The sequence below is a fragment of the Phalacrocorax carbo genome, chromosome 13, assembly GCF_963921805.1.
Source record: "Phalacrocorax carbo chromosome 13, bPhaCar2.1, whole genome shotgun sequence".
NCBI classification, from domain to species: domain Eukaryota; kingdom Metazoa; phylum Chordata; class Aves; order Suliformes; family Phalacrocoracidae; genus Phalacrocorax; species Phalacrocorax carbo.
In genome coordinates, this window is record NC_087525.1 from 1188818 (window position 1) to 1206301 (window position 17484).

The 17484-nt window shown below is 56.7% G+C and overlaps 1 protein-coding gene across 1 annotated transcript; it reads right to left on the reverse strand.

Moving 5' to 3' along the window:
- Positions 1-533: 533 nt before the first annotated feature.
- ADAM8 (ADAM metallopeptidase domain 8) lies at positions 534-17224 on the reverse strand. The gene is made up of 21 exons (XM_064464525.1): positions 15641-17224; positions 14275-14378; positions 10362-10438; positions 9999-10077; positions 9834-9910; positions 7894-8080; positions 7355-7420; positions 7189-7257; positions 6399-6568; positions 6230-6311; positions 5407-5555; positions 4995-5172; positions 4210-4299; positions 3334-3529; positions 3013-3112; positions 2700-2883; positions 2535-2612; positions 2345-2429; positions 2052-2166; positions 1775-1952; positions 534-1397 (listed from the first exon to the last, which is right to left on the reverse strand). The coding sequence occupies exons 1-21, from the start codon at positions 16773-16775 to the stop codon at positions 1227-1229; spliced, it is 3570 nt and encodes a 1189-aa protein (XP_064320595.1). The 5' UTR covers positions 16776-17224; the 3' UTR covers positions 534-1226.
- Between the last annotated feature and the right edge of the window lie 260 nt (positions 17225-17484).

The window sequence follows — 17484 nt, forward strand, 5'->3', positions numbered from 1 at the left end:
ACCTGAGCCCTGCTTGCCCTTGGCCCCCCACTTGAGCTGCCCTGTTGCTCACATGTGGCCAGTGCAGGAGTGTTTCCCAAGCAGGCATGGCTGCTGTGTTTGAGCAGCGTCCTTGGGGACTGTGGGCTGGTCCCTGAGCACTGATGTTGCCTGCAAGCTTGAACACTTGTCTTGGACCAGGATGATGGGAGATGGGCTGGTGGTGAGAGTCTTGGTAGCCAGTTTTAGGTTACAGGGAGAGCCCACGGCATGTTTTGGCAGCTGGGGCCCAGCAGTGCTGTGTGGGTCACAGGGATTTGCTGCAGCAGCCTGCAGCCCCTGTGGCAACCTTGTTCCATGTGTCTGGCAGGAGGTGCTGTCATCTGGCCCCTGTGGCTCTCGCACAGGGTTTGGGAGTTCAGCTCAAGCCCTTATCCCCCCCGGCTTTATCCATGTGAGGTTTGCCCTGAGCCCTGGGTAGCTCCCTGCCTGATGCCACCCATGTGCCCCGCTGCTCCCTTCTGCCAAGGTACACCCAATGACACCACTACCTTCCATCTTTATTGGTATAAAAGGCTTCAACCTAAATTATATCAAAAACAGGGAAGCCCATTTTCACGACAGATGGCTCAAAATGGTCACATAAGGGTCATAAGTAAATGGCTGCAGTATAAAGGCTCCCAAGAAATTCCCTTTCAGAAGAACAGTAGCTCAGGTGGTAACTTCAGAAGGAAAACCACAGCGGGGAAGCCAAGCCTGGCTTGGATCTGCCAAAGCCCCTCCTGAGATGCCCCATGTGACTGTCCCCGGTTAGGGCAGCGGCCCCAGGGGCCGGTTCCTGTAGTGCAGTGATGCTCTGGCCCTGGCAAGGCTGTGGGCAGTGCCAGGAGCTCCTTGTCACAGCCCCAGCAGGGAAGGGGCAGGAGGAGCAGGACACATTCAGGACATTGGGAGAGAAGGCAGCAGCTCAGGGTGGAGGAGAGCCTGGATCAACTTGGGGTTGGCATCATCCCTGCTCCTGGCCGCCTCACAAAGCCCCAGCTGACAGCTCTTTCTGGATCAGCCGTGAGGCTATGAAGTCCATTAAGGCACAACTCAAATATTTGTAAACACTGGTGCCCTCCTGGGGGAGGGTCTGATGAGGGATTCAAGTAAGGATGGAAGCCAGGTGGAATCTCCCCAGCTGTGTCACCAAAGCGACAGAGCCAGCAACCCCTCAGCTTCGGTGGTGGACGGAACATCCTTGTTCACCTCCTGGCCGGGGGTGGCTTCAGGGCCACCTTTGTGGGGATGTCCCACTGAAAGACCAAGGGGGGTGTCGGTGAGGAGCGAGAGACTGGTTCTGGCGGCCCCTTGCCACGGCATGGCACCTTGCTTTTCAGTGGCGGGAGAGGCTTGCTGGGCGGCTTCGGCTTTGCCTGGTGGGAGGAGAAGAGAGACCTGTGTCCCTTGCCTGGGCGCCAAGGAGGGGACAGGGAGCAGAGGAAGGGCATCCCCCATCCCAAGTCATCAGTCGCCTGGGCCGCCCCATGGATATGCCCCACATGTCTGGGTCTGGGTCTGGTCAGGCCAGGGGCTGCTGGGAGGGGATGTCTGAGAGCAGCTCCTGGCTGCAGGAAGCACAGGCTACCCCACCATGAGGTGGCAGCAGCTTTCAGAGGTGGTTACTTGCAGGGGTCACCTGGGGGAATGGTGCCAGTGGCTGCAGGGTCAGGAAAATGGGGGGGTGACAGGCTGCCCTCCCACCCACACCACAAAGGTGGCCCCATGCCGGGGCTCTGTTCAGCTCCCTTACCTGCAGGGCTGGGCGGCAGGGTCTGAGGGGCTGGGCATCCCGTGGGGTCGCCGTGCTGCTGAGCAGGTTGGGGGGGCCAATGTCATGGCAGGACAGCTGGCGGCGGGAGGGTTGTGTCTGGCCACCCTCCTGGAAGAGTGGATTGGCAAGGCCAGCAGCGGGCCCGCTGGCGGTCCGCCTGTGGGTCACAGGGACAATGGGGGGCTGCTCCAGGTACTCCTGAGCTCAGCCTGTGCAGCCAAGGCTCAGCCCCACTGTGGGTGGAGGAGGGAATTACCCTTTCTGGAAGTGCCTCATCCCCCTGCCTCTGAAGAGCACAATACCAATGCCGAGCAGGATGCCGGAGAGCGCCAGCACGGCCAGCACAGCCGCCAAGACCGTGCTGCTGCTCCCTGTGGAGACCCAGTCAACACTGGAACAGGCACCCCTGTGCCAGGGACCCCCCATGGGGATGGAGCAGCACCCACCAGCACCGCGGCAGGACACCAACCCTCCCTCCCCAGGCTCCCTCCCTGGCACATGTAGCAGGTAGAGGGAGCTGGTGCCAGCCATGCCCAGGGGATGCCATACCTGCCACCATCCCTGAAATCTTCTGTGCGCAGTAGGGTGCTGCCCAGCCTGGCTCACAGTGACATTCCCTTTTGTGGTTGCACACCTGAGATGAGGGAGGAAAGCATCAGGCTGGTAGACAGACCATCAGGGCCAGGGCTGCTGCCCAGGCCCTGTGGCTGCTCTGGGAGAGGACTAGCCAACAGCATACCCCATGGTTGTTGCACTTGGCTGAGCAGTTCTTGTTGCCATAGACCAGGAGGTTCTGGCAGCGCCCAGCATAGCAGACCTGTGGGCAGGCAGGGGGGGCTCTGAGGCTGCCCTGGGTCTCCGTGGCTAGCAGTCACCACCCCCTACCACCACCCAGCATGCTCACCATCTCCTCTCCACACTTGGCACCAGTGGGCACCAGCCTGAGCTTGGCCACCACCTCATTGGCATCGCTGCTGGCGATGACTGCCTTGCACTTGAAGCTGCCAAAGAAGAGGGAGTAGGAGCCACCACCGAGGACAGGACTGGCATTGTCGCTCAGGCACAGCAGCGTGCCGCATTTCACATCCCTGTGGGAGAAGCAGCCATGAGCACCAGCAGCAGGGGTGGCATGGGGCTTGGGGTCTTTGCTCGGCCCTGCATTGCTGGTGCCAGCCATGGACACCACCACCCCCAACTCCCCATCCCCAGCTCCTTACTTGGGGCTGCAAGGCCGCTTCCCATGCTCAGTGAGGCAGTGGAGGTGAAGGTGTTGCTCGCTATTGTGCTTAAAGCAGACATCAGGAGCCACCTGGGCCTCTGCAGGACACACGAAAAGGGTCACACAGAGCCAGAGCCCACAGCAAACTTGAAGCGCTGACACCAGTGGCCATACTTTAGGGTCAGCAGCCATGGCTCACCAGCTAGCGATGCAAGAGGGGGCCACAGCCGAGCAATGCCCTGGCCCAAGAAGCCAGGGCTCCAGGCACATCAGCCAGCACATGGAGCAAGGAGGGTGGGCAGGATCGGGGAGCAGCTACCTGTGCCCCAGAGCGTGCGGCACTGCTCGCCGTGCGAGGGGCAGGCCCCATTGTAGCAGTAGCCATTGCCATTCTGGCAGGAGATGCCATTCTCCTGGAAAACATCCTCTGGGCACTCAGCGCTGAGGCCACTGCAGTGCTCGGGCAGGTCACAGTCATTCTTGCTGGCCCGGCAGAGTGAGCCAGCAGCCTTCACCTGCACAGAAAAGGGGATGTCAGTGCTGCCTCAGTGCTTTCCCAGATCCACAGAGGCACCACAGCCCAGCATCACCCTGCTCTTCAAAACATCTCCCAGCACCCCACAGATCCAGACACCATCAGGCCTCAGCCTGGGTCTTTCCATAGTTAAGTCTCTCCCTGCAGGCAACACCTTGTGCTATGCTTTTTGTCTGCCCCAGGGTCTTCCTCCAGCCCTGTCTTTTCACATCAAGGCATTTCTTATGCCTGTGTGCGGGAACCAATGCATGTAACTCAACTTCCTCTGGGACACATGGAGCAGAAGAGGCAGATTGGGTTCCCAAATCAGGAATAGACCATGCTGATTGCTACTGAACATTGACCAGTTCTTCACCACCTTTCATCCTGCACCTAACCTAACAGAGCCGGGGACATGGGCTCCAGGATGCCAGAAAGAGGCTGCTTCACCTGCCTAACCTCTTCCCACCCAAGTTGCCAACTGTCCACATAGTGAGAGTGAAAAACGTGATTCCCCCCCCAAACAATTGGGTGTGTTTGGCTGCTACAGAGGTCCTTCAGGCTCTCCAGTGGGCTATGGGCACACTTTGCCTCTATTGGGAAGCTCCAGAGGAGCCCGGGACAGGACTGCACATCAGCCAGCTCCCTTCCCTGCCAAGCTGGTTTCCCCAGTGGCAGTACCTTGCAGTCCTGGCAGCAGTCCCCCTGGGCACACTCGGCTCCCTCGCTCAGCTGGCAAGTGGTGGCATTGCAGCAGTGGTCCAAGCACTCCTGCAAGACAGGGAAGGACTGAAACCCTCCTGAAAGACCCTTTCCTTCCTTTTTGAGGGTACCAGATGCCCCACCAGGGGACGCGAACCATTCCTGCCACCTCTTTATCCCCATTACCAACACCAAACCAAAGGGCCAGAAGAGATTTTTTTCAGAAGATGGGGCCTGACCTGGGCCCCTGCTCTCTGGTAGCACCCTTTGCACAACTCCACGAAGAAGAAAACAGGAGGCTCCCCGTGCTCTCTGCATCGGGGGAGCATCCCTCCAAGTCTCAGAGCAAGGCTGTGACCCAGGGATCTCCCAGAAACATCACCTGGCCGTTTGCCTCAAATCTCCCCGCACCGTGATGCAGTGATGGCCTGCTAGGGATGAGGAAAAGCTGAGCACAGCTCTTGAAAGGACAACACGCCATGACGTCCCCATCCTTGGATCACCTCTTTGGAGGATATGCTGTGGGGGAGGTCCATCTTTCCTAGATATGGTCCTGCTAAAATCACAGCCAGCTCCATGAAGGGAAGGGCACACAGCCAAGTTGATGATACCCTCCACAAGTTATTTTTCAGCAGAAGCGTCAATGGGAAGATGAATCTTGCAAAGCACAATGTCAACTTGTACAAACTTTTCCAAGTCGGAATGACAGGCGTCAGGTCCTTGTCGCCCACCCTCCTTCCTGGGCTCTCAGAGAGCACCCTTACCTCTGGCGTGCCACAGTCGCACTGCTCTCCCCGCTCCACAAACTGATTCCCGCACACCGGCCCCCCATACAGCTCATCCGCCCTGGGGACGTTCAGCAGGCAGCCGGTCCTGGGGTCCCCGAGGAACTGCCACATGTCCTGCTCGCTGCAGCGGCTAAAGAGCTTGGGGTAAACCAAGCTGAAGGGGCACAAAAACAAGCAGTCATGAGCAGAGATGAGAGCCTGAGGGCTCTCACACCCATCAGCCCAGGGAGAATCTAGCGGGCCACCAACAGACCTCTGAAGTGCAGCTTTAAATGAAGTGCCCACCCAGACCTGACCACCTCACAGGCTTCACCCCATCAGGACAGTGCCAGAGGACAACTTTGAGATATTTGCCGCCCAGGGATAGTCCCCTTTCTCCTTCACTCACCCAACGCTCGCTGCCATGACACATCCACCATCAGCTTTGGGGACAGGACAGTGACAGCCAGCAATGTCTTCATCATGGGACATCCCCAGGTTGTGCCCCATCTCGTGAGCCATGGTGGATGCAGCACCAATAGGATTTGTGCTGTGGTCCTGTGGGACAAGAAGTAAAGATGGCTCAAATGCTTTCCACAGCATCTCCACGGGGGCCACTGTGGCTCTTGAACTGCTCAGTTCCAGGCTTCACTGCTGTCTGCAATTTGTTCCCTAATGCTGCCATGCTGAGGTAAAGGAAGACAAAAGCTGGACTTGGTCCCACGGCCCCTGAAGATGTCCAGACTCGCCTCTCCAGGGTGTAAGTGAGCTTAGATATAGTGGCTACCTGAAACGATGCATTGTGGTGGTTCCGAACAGCTGCAGGTCCCTTGGCCTACTGCTCCCACTCCAGCAAAGGCTGTCCTCCCTGAGGAGGGCTGGGAAGCACAGCCAGGATGGCCAAGGAGCAATTGCAAACTAAGTCCCAGCCACCTCACAGGTGGTGGCAGAAGCCCTGCGTCCACAGAGCTGCTGCGGGAGGCTTTTCAGGGCTCAGGTATATCAGGGCCCTCTGCAGGCACCCAGCTGGGTTTCCACAGCTACCCTTCCACTGTGACCCCGACACTTCTCTGGAGGTCAATTGCCAGGAATCAGACCCAGCCCTAAGGGTGCAGAGTGGGAAAGCTGGAGACCAGTGGAGGTGACACCTGCTCTGGAAAATGCAATACAGGGAGTGCAGACTGTAGGACTGCTGCTACCCTCCCGGCACATGTCCAGGCAGCGGGACCCACCTGGTTGACACCGCCTGAGTCCCTGGTGCACATCACAAGCTTCTTGGCAAGCCCTACAGTTGTGCCATGGAAGTCTATGCCCCTGTGGGATTGAGATGCCACTGTGGCCATGTAGCCCATGTGAGAGTAGGGCTGCAAGGATGGCGAGCTGGTGGCCTCCAGTCCTTACGTGATCAGCTGGGCATTGTCGTGCGGCTTCCTCTGTAGCAGCTCTGCCTCCCGCCAGTGGAGGAAGTTGTTCAGCGTCACCTCTGGGTTGGGACTGACCACGATTTTGTCCTTGTGGCTCCACACTTCCAAGCCGATCAAGGCCACCCGCAGGCGAAGAGGCTGATAAAGCTGGTGCGGGAGACAGCCCAGAGGGAGCACTTGGATTTGAGCCGCACAAGCAGAGGGAAGGTCTCACCTCCCCTGGGGAACTGCAGCCAAACCCAGGACACCACCTCGCTGTGCAATATCAGCTTTGTCACCCCCTCAATAAATAACATAAGCTGGGGTGACCACATAGACAGGGTTCACCCTGGGACCTCTGGGCTCCCTCTTGCCCAGTGAAGGCTGGGATGCTGCTCCCACACTGCCAACCAAAGGGTGAGGCTGAAGCAAGACAAGCAGAACCCCCACCTTGGTACACTGCATCCATCACCTGCCCCTCGTTAGTACCCACTCCAGCTTGAGAGTGGCTGTGGGATGTGCTCCCAGGGGTTACAAGAAGAAATTTCTCCCCCTTTCCCTTACAAGAGAGCTGGGAGGCAGCAGTCACGTGCTCCTTAGGACCCACAGCTGAGCTGCTTGTCACATCCACTTTGCAAACCCCATCGGCCATGGGAGTTGGTCATTCTGCAGCAGCCCATATACGGGCTTGAGATTGGCTCCAGCTCCATCACCCTACCCATGCATTCATGCCTGTGCTGGCACTGTGGTTCATAGCAAGGAGGGAAGATCCAGGCCCCTGGGCTCACCTTGTCAACGTGGTTCACGATTTCCTTCATGCGGTTCTGCACTGCGCGCAAGTCCTTATGTTTTCTGAACTATAGGAAGGACACAGAGAGATTTCCAGGCTGGCTCCTCACTGCAGTGGATGACAGCAAAAATGCAGGCACCAGCTCAACCCCTCCCCACACTTACTTCCTCGTTGTCCACGACCAGGACCAGCTCCACATATCGGGGACCTTTGTGTAACGGAGCTGATTTCTGGAAGGAAAGAAGAAAGTAAGTACAAAGAAGGACTCAGCTCTGCAGCTTACCAAGCCCTGTGGCTGACCCTCCTGTGGGATGTGTTGGATCCTGGGGCATCTTCCAATGTTATTGAAGGCTAGGTCTTATAGCTCTGCTTTCTGATGCTATTTTGCTGGGTGTTTCAAACATCTTCCAACACACAAGGAAAAACCCAGGCCTGCTACTGGGATAAGGCACAAGACAGGCTCTGCGGGCATCATGGAACTCATTGGGTAGGAGGATGTTCCTGCTAACGGTACAGGATCTGAGACCTTGTTCCCACCAGGAGGTAGACCACTGGGACCAACCCGTGGTTAGGTACTCAACCAACAACACATGGGAGAGGAGCATTTCCAAGAGATGTGGTGCACCCCCACTCCTCTCCTGGACTTCACAGGACCTAGGCTCTTGCAAACTCAGCTACAGAAAGAAGAAAAGCAATCCTTAACCCAGCGGTAAAGCTTCATGGCTGCAGGAATTTTTGGTGCGTGGTCATATTCCAGGGTGTCACCAGCCTCTTGGCACGTGCTGCGCTTGCCCCGCAGGTGAGCTGCTCTGTACACTGCATGCAGGCCAGATGCGTCTTTCTCCAGGGGCTCCAGCAGGAAGGTTGTCTCATTCACTCGGAAAAACCCACTGCCAAGAGAGAGGGCAGGCATCAGGTTGGGGAGATATCCAGCAGAACATGGACAGACCCTAGACACTCCCCCCGCAAGTGCCTGTGATACAAAATACAGCTGCCAAATCCCAGCTAGGAAACCATCCTACTCCTTTAGGGTTCCCATAGGCAGCTACAGGCCACTAGTGGGACATGACAGTCAGGTCTTTCTGGACACATGCATGAAACCACACTCAAGGCAAAGTTCCAAGCAACCCTTGGGTAGTGCATGAAGCCCCATATCGCTGTACGGGGTGCAGGAGCTCACAGCAACATGAGGAACTGGATATGTCTTCCCTGCAACCTCACCTGGCCCAAGAGCACATCAAACAGGTGCTGCAGGACCAGGCTGACCTGGGGCATGCTGGGAGATGGGGAGCAATAGGAAATATGTCCACAGCATTTGCTTTCAGAGGCTGCAGAAGCACCAGTTGAACAAAAGGACTGTTAAGGAGACTAGAAACTGGTTGCTGGGCTGGGAGGGAGCAAACCATGGCACAGCATCCATGGCTGGTAGCAAGGGGAGTATCCTGTACTTTGGGCAGCAGAAATGTCCCAGGGTTCAGCAAGGAGAACTGCCCAGTGCTGCCCGGCCAGATTTAACACAGCTTTTCTGCTGAGCAGTTCTGGCCTTCAAGATGCTTTCTGTAAGGTGTCCCATGTGCCCTGCCTCTACCGTCCTTGCCTCCTGTCCTGCCCTTGCACACCTTGCCCTCCTGCTCTACAAGGGTATCAAGTGTCCCATGTGTGCACAAGCTGTGTGAGCCAAGGTCCCTGCAGACACAACCCCTGCTCACAAAGTGAGGAGATGGCTGCCACACAGCTCTAGCAGTTGTTTCTGCTGCAAGCACATGTTTGCAGCTCCCTCAGCACTCCAGGGACCACACATCCTCCTCACACATCCCCCTGCAAGGGACCCCTTCATCTCTGTCTAACACTCTTGCAATGTCTTGCTGCCAGCTGATCTTAAAAGAAAGAACAGCAGAGTACAAACCTTCCATGGCAGACTGAGCAATCTTGCATGGACCTGGTGGCTTGGGTTATTCTGCAAGGATGCTTTCTGCCATTAAATGCAGGTAGACCCAAGGCAGCTTTTGAGGAATGAGGATGAGCATGGCCAGCAGCCAGTGGTAGATGGAGACACAGCTGGCCTGATGCACTGTATGCTTTCCTTTTCTTTTGGAAGGGCGTGTGGCCATCAGCTCTAGGAGCTCAGCATGGCCTGGAGGAGATGCCAGCTGCCTGCAAGCTGGTGCATTGCCACGAGCACACCTTTGTGCTACAGGCTACAGCACTTGGGGCGAGATGGGTCCAGTCTGCCCTGGGAAGAGAGGACAGATCTGGGACAAGCCGTGCCTTGCTGCCCATGAGGACACTCCTGCCCAGAGCTCCTGTTGTGCTCAGTTTTCCGATCTCATCCCATGCCATGAGTCACCCCCCCTAAAACTGGCAGGTTTAACTGCAAAACACCATGCACATTTCCTGCTGGGCACAAAGCCAGAGTGGTCAGCACTCCCACTGCCACCAGGGAAAGGGAAGTCGTCTTCTTTTCCTCAGGGGAAAGCTGAGCTCTCCCTCCATCAGCACAGCGCTGGCTGACTGGGCCTTTGTCACACCAGCTCACCGTTATGCGGCCCATCTGCCAGGAGCAGGGCTGCTGTGTGCACTGAGGCCAGGCTCGATGCTGTCCTCCCGCCAGCCACAGTACCCCAGGGGAGTCAGAGGTCCTACCTGAGCCCGCCACAGGTGCTGATGCTTGCTGCTGAGTCAGCGTAATCTTGCACATAACCCTGGTAAAAGCAGTGATCCTGCCACCAAGAGAGACGGTATCAGCTGTCAGCATGGTGAGACACCACAGGTGCAGGAAAATTGCTCTCCCCGGAGCCAGCCCCATACCAGAACATCTGGCTTCTCCACAATCTCAGTGCCATCGGCTGAGTAGTGCGTCTCGGTGTAGTGCTGCCCCAGCAGCTCCCTGTAAGATGGGGGAAGGCGTGTCAGCAGTGACACCAGTTTTAGGGAGAGGATGGAAAGCTTTGGGGATGGGGTTGGTCAGGTTGTGTATGGTGGGCCCATGACCTCCACAGGTGGGTTTGGCAGGGAGGCGAAAAAAAAAATGCAATATTTTGCTAGCGAGGGTCTGGGCTGAGGGCTTAGATCACTGGTGTGGCGATAGAGGACCTTGGAGGAGTGATGTTCACATCAAGGGTGGGAACTAAGCCTCCCCCTGGCCGTCCCCCTCGGCCCACCCACACTCACTTGTTTTTCTCCAGCCACAGGAGGTAGTCCTTGTCTTCGGCATGGATGCTGTAGAGGACGTGATCTGGGTAGGTGCTCTGCATGAAAGATAGATAACAGCACAGACCCACCGTCACTGGGAGCAAGAGCTACAGAAGACAGGACCTGCCCAGAAAGATGATGGAGTGTGCATGCGCCCTGCTGGAAGGTGGCTGCGGGATGGGGAGCCTGGCGGCTCTACCCTGGAGGCATCTAGCAAAGACAGAGGAAATCAGAAGAGAAGAAAGAAAGCATGTAGGCAATAACACAAATCCCTGTCATATCCTGAGGTAAAGAACAGGTCATCAGCAATGAAACAGAGTCAGCAAAGTCTGGTTTCCCATGTCAAACACACAGCTGCAGCTGGCCATGCCAGAAACTGAGGTTTCCTACTCATTAGTCACAAAGCTCCTTTTTTGCAACTGAGTTCAGCCCTTACAGGCTGAACCGCAAAGACGCTGATGCCCAACAGCTCCCATCAGCAGAGACTTCCTTATCTCTGACTAATATAGCATGCATCATCATGGTTAGAGAATAACCTTCTCTTGGTTATTCTCTGCTACTAGGAGTAGATTTTAGTATAACCATGTGCCAGATCCCCTGAGCATCACCCTAGTGCCAGTGGAAGGGATCTCAAGTCCAAACTCCAGCCACTATGGCTGCATCGTGGTAGCTGTGACTCAGCCCGGCCTAGCCCTGAACCCACAGAATGGCGATGTCCCTACAGAAGTGTTTCCCACTGGGATGTGTTGTGATCGCCATCTGCAGAGGTTGGGCCACAAACATCCAGAGGTCCCATCCCACTGGGGCCGCAGAGAGAGATGGTGCTCCCTTGCATGGTGCCCTGTATCAGGCTGTACCCTTGGCACCAGGGACCTCCTCAGCCCCCACCACAGCACAGAGACCTCTCCTGAGGGCACATCCTCAGCTATTACGGGATCCCAGGGTGGAGACCTGAGCAGAAGGCAAAGCGTCTCCCGCAAGGCCAGCATTCCTCCTGGGTGAGGTGTGCAGCCTCTCCCTGGGGAGGATGACACACCTGCTGTCATACAATGGCTCAGTGCTCCCAGGGGGTTGATCTACAACCTGGGGGGAGCTGGGGCTGAGCAGAAAGTCCTGCTGACTCAGTGCCAGCAGGGCCAGGTAAGGAGGGTTTTCCCATCACTTGGGTGCTCTCAGTTCCACACAGTTTGCATTTCCAATCTGAAGCAAAAGGCTGCTGGCCACAAAACATCCTGCAAGCCTCCATGCCAAACAGGTTGCAACAAGCCTACCAGGCAGCCCCAGCTGCAGGTGGGTGCATTGCTGGCGTGTGGGCATGCTCACAGGTCCCCGGCAAATTATTCTCTTATGAACAGTGTCTTCTGCCTGATGTGGCCATCCTGTCCCCTGTCCACCGGCAAAGTGATGCTTTGTTATTGTTGGCAGCACCAGAGCAGGACGAGGTCTTAAGAAATGGCAGGAAAGCACTTGGGTGGGGTGGGTCAGGGACTGTCTCGGAGAAAACCACAAGGCAAGTTAAAAAAAAAAAAGCCCTGATAAAGCTTCTCTGAATCATTCCCTTCCTCATTAGCATGGGCTTTGCAAGGGGTCCAGATGGAAAGGCTTTGGAATGTGCAAGCAGCTCAGCCCTGGTCTGGCCGGAGCGTTGCTAACCCCATGACAGTGCTGAGCAAGCAAAGCAAAGCCATAGCCACAGCACACAGAGAGGAGGGATTTCTTCCAGCTGGTCTTATTAAGGGACCCAGAGAGCTGGCAGAGGATTGGGATGTGATGCCACCATCCTACCCCAGCACAGGGTATTTCTTCCCTAAGGGGAAAGAGGCAATGGGTCTTGCTAGAACAGTAGGGATGTGGCTCATTGCGCCATGCCATGTAGCAGAGGAGCCACAGCACAAGCCGAGGAAGAGAAGGCAGGTCCCTGTGCCACCACTGTCCCTTGCTCCTGCTCCATTCTGCCCCACCGCTCGCTCTGCAATGTGCTGCTGCTTCCTGCAGCGCCCCAGGGTGGGCCAGCAGGAGGTGGGCTGTCTCCACCCAGGCAAAGGACTTGCCTCTTTGCATCAACTGGCTCTGGGATGTGGCGGGGACACAGGGATGTGTGAGCACAGGTGCACTGAGGGAGAAGCCAGCAGCTTGCAACACTGGTTCTTACATAGGCTGGAAACCACCTTCCCATTTCAATACAGTTCTTTAAAATGCTGGAGCATGGGGATGAGAGAGGTGTGACTTTTGCAATAAAGAACATGTAACTATAAATCTTTTTGAAGGCTCTTCTTGCTCTTTTTTCAGGTCCCTTTCCATGAAGAACCCATGTTTGCCACATGCCCTGTCATGCCCCTATTAAGGGCAGGTGGGAGGAGAAGGCCATGGCCTGTGAGAGGACTGGCATCCTGGGAGATTCTGTGCTGCAGGACCCAGGGCTCCACCCTGTCTGCAGGGCTGAATATTTTGATTTAAGCAAAGCCAGAGGGGAGGTGGCCTGCTTCAAACCTCAACTGGCAGATGCTCTGCCGGACCAACCCTATGCATCCCAACTGCTCTGACCCAGGAACCAGCTATTGGCCCATGCCCAGCCCAGCCAGATACTGCTAACGCAAAGCCACAGGAGGAGCTAGTGCAGAAAATGCCCATCCAGCTACCTGTCTCCACTTCAAAGAGGGGCTTAGTGGTGGTTAAGCCTTGCTGAGAACCTCTTCCCCACCAAGGTTACTGTGAGAGTGAACCCAGCTTTTGTGGAAGAGCAGGAAAATGGCTTGAAAGGCAGGAGACCTCATACCCTCAACACAGCAGGTTTGGGAGGTCCAAGGACCATCCAAGTCAAGACCAAATCCAGGTGCCACCTGGCAGACACCATGCATGGCTAGCCCAAAGTACACAGCTCAAGGCAGATGTCTTCTCCCATACCATGGAAAGCAGAAGGACCCCAAGTTGGGTGCGCTCTCCTTTCTGGGGGCATCAGTGCAGAGCCGCCCAGCATGCCCGGCACAGATGGTGTCTCTAAATAGCCTGGGGAATGTTTATCTCATGGACAAGTTTAGGTTTCTAGAGCAGAGAAAACAGATGCTTTTGGGGAGTGTTTTTGAAGCTAGTTTATCAGAAAGGGTTTGAATCACAGATGAATGTGCTGTACAAAGAGTTTACTAGGAAATAAATGTTCCCAGCCCCTCCATCTTAACAGGTGCTAAAGTCAGTGCTTTTCAGTCCTAGAAAATGAATCCACATATTTGGCTGAATTTCACTTCAAGGCACTGAGGAAAGCATCTTTGAGGTCAAGGCTATCATCCTACGGATGTCAACCCTGAGCCCCAAAACTTCTGAGTCAAACCCCATTCCTTACCCAAAATTACAAGGTTTCCCAAGAAAAATATCAATGGCTTTCTTTCATGTGGGTTTCTGCAACTTTCTGATTCTTATTTCCGTGTCCCAAAGGACAAAAAAAAAAACCAACTTCAGCAAACACAGCAAGAAAAGTGTTTACAGTTCATTGAGGCTTTGCAAATCCCTCCTTAAGAAAAGACCAGATGTCACAAGATCACTGCAAGGCTGCAAGAGGTGGCACCACTGGGTAATGCCTCCGAAAAAAGCATTGGAGAAAACAGCCCCCACACACCTCCCCTCCAAGAGTCCACCGTGCTATCTGCAGTTTCTGTTTTGACCCAAAACAGTCCAGGAAAGCTGATCTGATCAAGACCTCCACCTTCTGGGATAGAAGCAATGCAAGAAAATGTGCACCACGTCATTCTTCTGGCACGGGGCTAATGGGGTCCATCTGAGCCCAGTGATGGGCCAAGGGTCTCTGCTGATTGCAACACAGGCCCCCCCACCCCAGACTCTGTGCAAGGCAGTGAGGGTGGCTGTGCCAAGCCAGCATTCGGGAGGTGATGCTACTCACTGATGGTGCAGGGAGGTCCCTCCTCCCCCTAGGTGCCAGCACCTTGCGTGGCATCACTGTCTCGTACTTCTCGACATGGGCGAGCTTCTCCTCCAGCCTGGTGCCTGGGAAAAGTCAAAGGGCTTTGAGCCAGGATGCCCAGAAACAACCGAGTCAGAGGATAATGGAAGTGGCCAACATGAAGGTGCAGGTAAGAGCCAAAATAGCATTTGGCTAGGTATTCAAGTCTTGAAACACCTCCTGGGAACGCTACTCCCTGACAAGCTCCAAGGGTGCTCCAGTGCCCCCCAACCCCAGTGCCACAGGACACTCAGCATCACCCATGGGTGAGCAGGTCCCTTCAAGCCAGGAAAACCCTACTAGGAGCCTGGTGCATAAATAAAGATGGAAGTGTTTTCATCCCCATCTTGATGCCCCACTTTGTGCCCTGGAGTCTGGCAGCTGCTGAGGGTTGTGTTTTGGAGAACGGCTCATGTCTGGGCTGGCTCAGTTCTCCTCTGTCCTCTTTTTTTTGATGTCAGAAGGGAGACGTTTCTGTGATAAACCCTTCACCTTCCCCAGAAGCCCTGAACTTGGAGCTCATGCTGCAGCTGTGCACATGCTCCTGGGGTTACATTGGGCCAGTGGAGCCCCCGGCAAGGCGGCAGCAGAGCCGGGCCTGGCGGCCCTCGCCCACGGGCCCTCGCAGGAGCCAGAAGCCTCACCACCACCCCCTCGGCTGGCTGAGTCACCAGTCGTCCCCCCACCAGCACGCTGCAGGCGGCGGTGACAAATTTCCCCTCGCTCACAGGAGCCTCCTCGCCGAGGGGCCTTTACATAACGGTGGGCACAGCATCTGCCTCTGCATGGCGTGGCTGTGGGGCACAGGGGGCAGGACCCCGAGATCACCGAAACATTGCTCTGCGGTGGGGCCGGCTGTGAGTGGAGCCGGCCGAGGGAGGCCAGCCCGGTCCTCAAAGCACCTTTCTCCATCCTTCACCCTCGAGTGAGGTGGGGAGGCGATGCCAGCGATGCCTGCCTGATCACACGGTGGTCCCAGGGCTCAGCCTGGCAGCCGAAGCAGCCGAAGCATTGCCGCGCTGTGACCCTTCCCAAAAAGCCACGCCACACCCAGCTCCTGCCTTGCGTATTCCCTCCTGTGCCGCTTCCCATGCGTCCCCTTAATTCTCGCGGGGAAAAGCATCCCCCACCCCCACCCCCGCGGCCCGGTACCTCCAACCCTGCCCCACGAAGGAAGAACCCCGGGGAGTCGGGTTTTGTTTTGCCCTGCGCCCCCAAAACTTCATGCCCGTCCCGTCGGCGGAGCAGGGCTGCCTGCGGGCTGCCTGCCCTGCCGGCGACCCACGCCCGCCCGCCCTACGCTCACCGTGGACCGGCAGCAGGAGCAGGAGCAGGAGCAGGAGCAGCGCCGGGGCCATGGCTCGGAGATGCCCACGGTGCCCGGCCCCGAGCGGCGCCGCGCCGGCAGCCCCCGCCCGCCGTGACTCGCTGCCACTCGCGGGACGGGACGGGACGGGGCGGGGCGGGACGGGGCGGGGATGGGGCCGCCCCCGGCGGCGGGGAGCCGTGGGGTGTCGCGGGGGGTATCTGTGGGGCGTTGAGGGTTGTCTGTGGGGTATCGGGGACGGTCCATAGAGCATTGGGGACTGGCTACGGGGCATCAAGGGATGGCCATGAGCCATTGGGGGGGGTCCGTGGGTCGGTTGGGAATGTCCATGGGGCATCGGGGGTGTCCTTGGGGCATTGGGAAGGGTTTGTGGGTATTGGAAGGCGTGCATGTGGCACTGGGGGGGGGGGGGGGGGTGTGTCTGAGTGTTATTGGGGACTGCTGGTGTGGCTTCGCAGAGAGTCCAAGGGGCATCAAGGTGGGTCCATCCTCTAGGCCAGGTCCTGGGGCACTGCAGGGGTCCACAGGGCATTGGGGGGGGGTGCACTGGGAAGCCCACGCTGATTCTGAGGTGCTGGAGGGGCTGGGGTGGCTGGGCTGCCACAGGAGGCAGTGGGTATGGGAGTGTCCTGTGGGGCACTGGGGGCTCCCTGTGGGCTATGGAGCACTGGGGGTGCCTGCTTGGCTTTAAGGTGACAAAGGGACTGGTAGGGCCAGTGACCACAACCAGGGCCATTGGACACGAAGTGGGTGCTGTGGGGCACTGGGGTGGCCCTGAGGTGATGCAGGAGCTGAGGGTGGCTGGGCTACCAGAGGGCGGCATTGGGACTGGGGAGGCACTGGGAGGGGTTGGTGGGGTGTTGAGATGATGGAGCACTGAGATGGTGGAGAGGCTGAGGTCACGGTGTTGGGCTGAGCTGTCAGGGGGCCTGGAGGGACTCTGGGGCACTTGGGACCCTCCCCAATCCCAAAGGATTGGAGGGGCTGGACCCACCATATGGAGCTGAGCTGGGAGGTGCACTGCCCCATGAGCTCTCTGCTCCGCCATGGAGCTGACTGCTGCTCCCCCTTGACCACAGAACACCCCAGGTTGGAAGGGACTTCTGAAGATCATCTGGTCCACCCTGTCATGGGGAAGGGAGCCTGGATGAGGTTCTCTCACACCCTGTCCAGTCACATCCAGAAACACTCCAGCAACGGGGACTCTACCATGGGGAGGTTGTTCCAGCGATTGTTCTCACTGTAACGTATTTCTTAGGTTGAGATGAAACATCACAGGGTGCAATCCATTGTCCCTTGTCTTCTCCATGTGGCTACTTGTGAAGATAGAAAGCCCTCCTGCAAACTGATTTTTTTACATTTCTTGGTGTTTCAGGCCAGGACCGGCCAGGAAATGCCACATTTAACGGAAGAGAGTGGGTTGGACACCAAATTCAGCTGTCGCAGAGCTCTGTCACCAGGGATGAGCTTCCTCCAAAATGGCACAGAAAACACTGTAGCCAAGTGCTGCTCTGGTGTGTTCCCTCTTTCTCCCTGCAGCTTTTCTGTAATTCCTCCTAAATAGACAAGTTTATTAAAAAAACAATAAATATTAAAGCTCCGTGCTTTTACCCTCAGCACTCCTAGTAATATCTTTCTTAACTGCCTAAATGTTTCCAGCAGAGTTGTCCCCACCAGGATGGTAAGGCTTGCCAGGTGTGCAGAGCTGAGCTGGCCTTGAAGTCTTCATAGCCCACGGTCTATGAAGCACAGCAAATAACCCAGCTCACCAGGGACACACCGCAGCCAAATTGCGACTCTGGGCAAGGCGGTACCTGACTGCT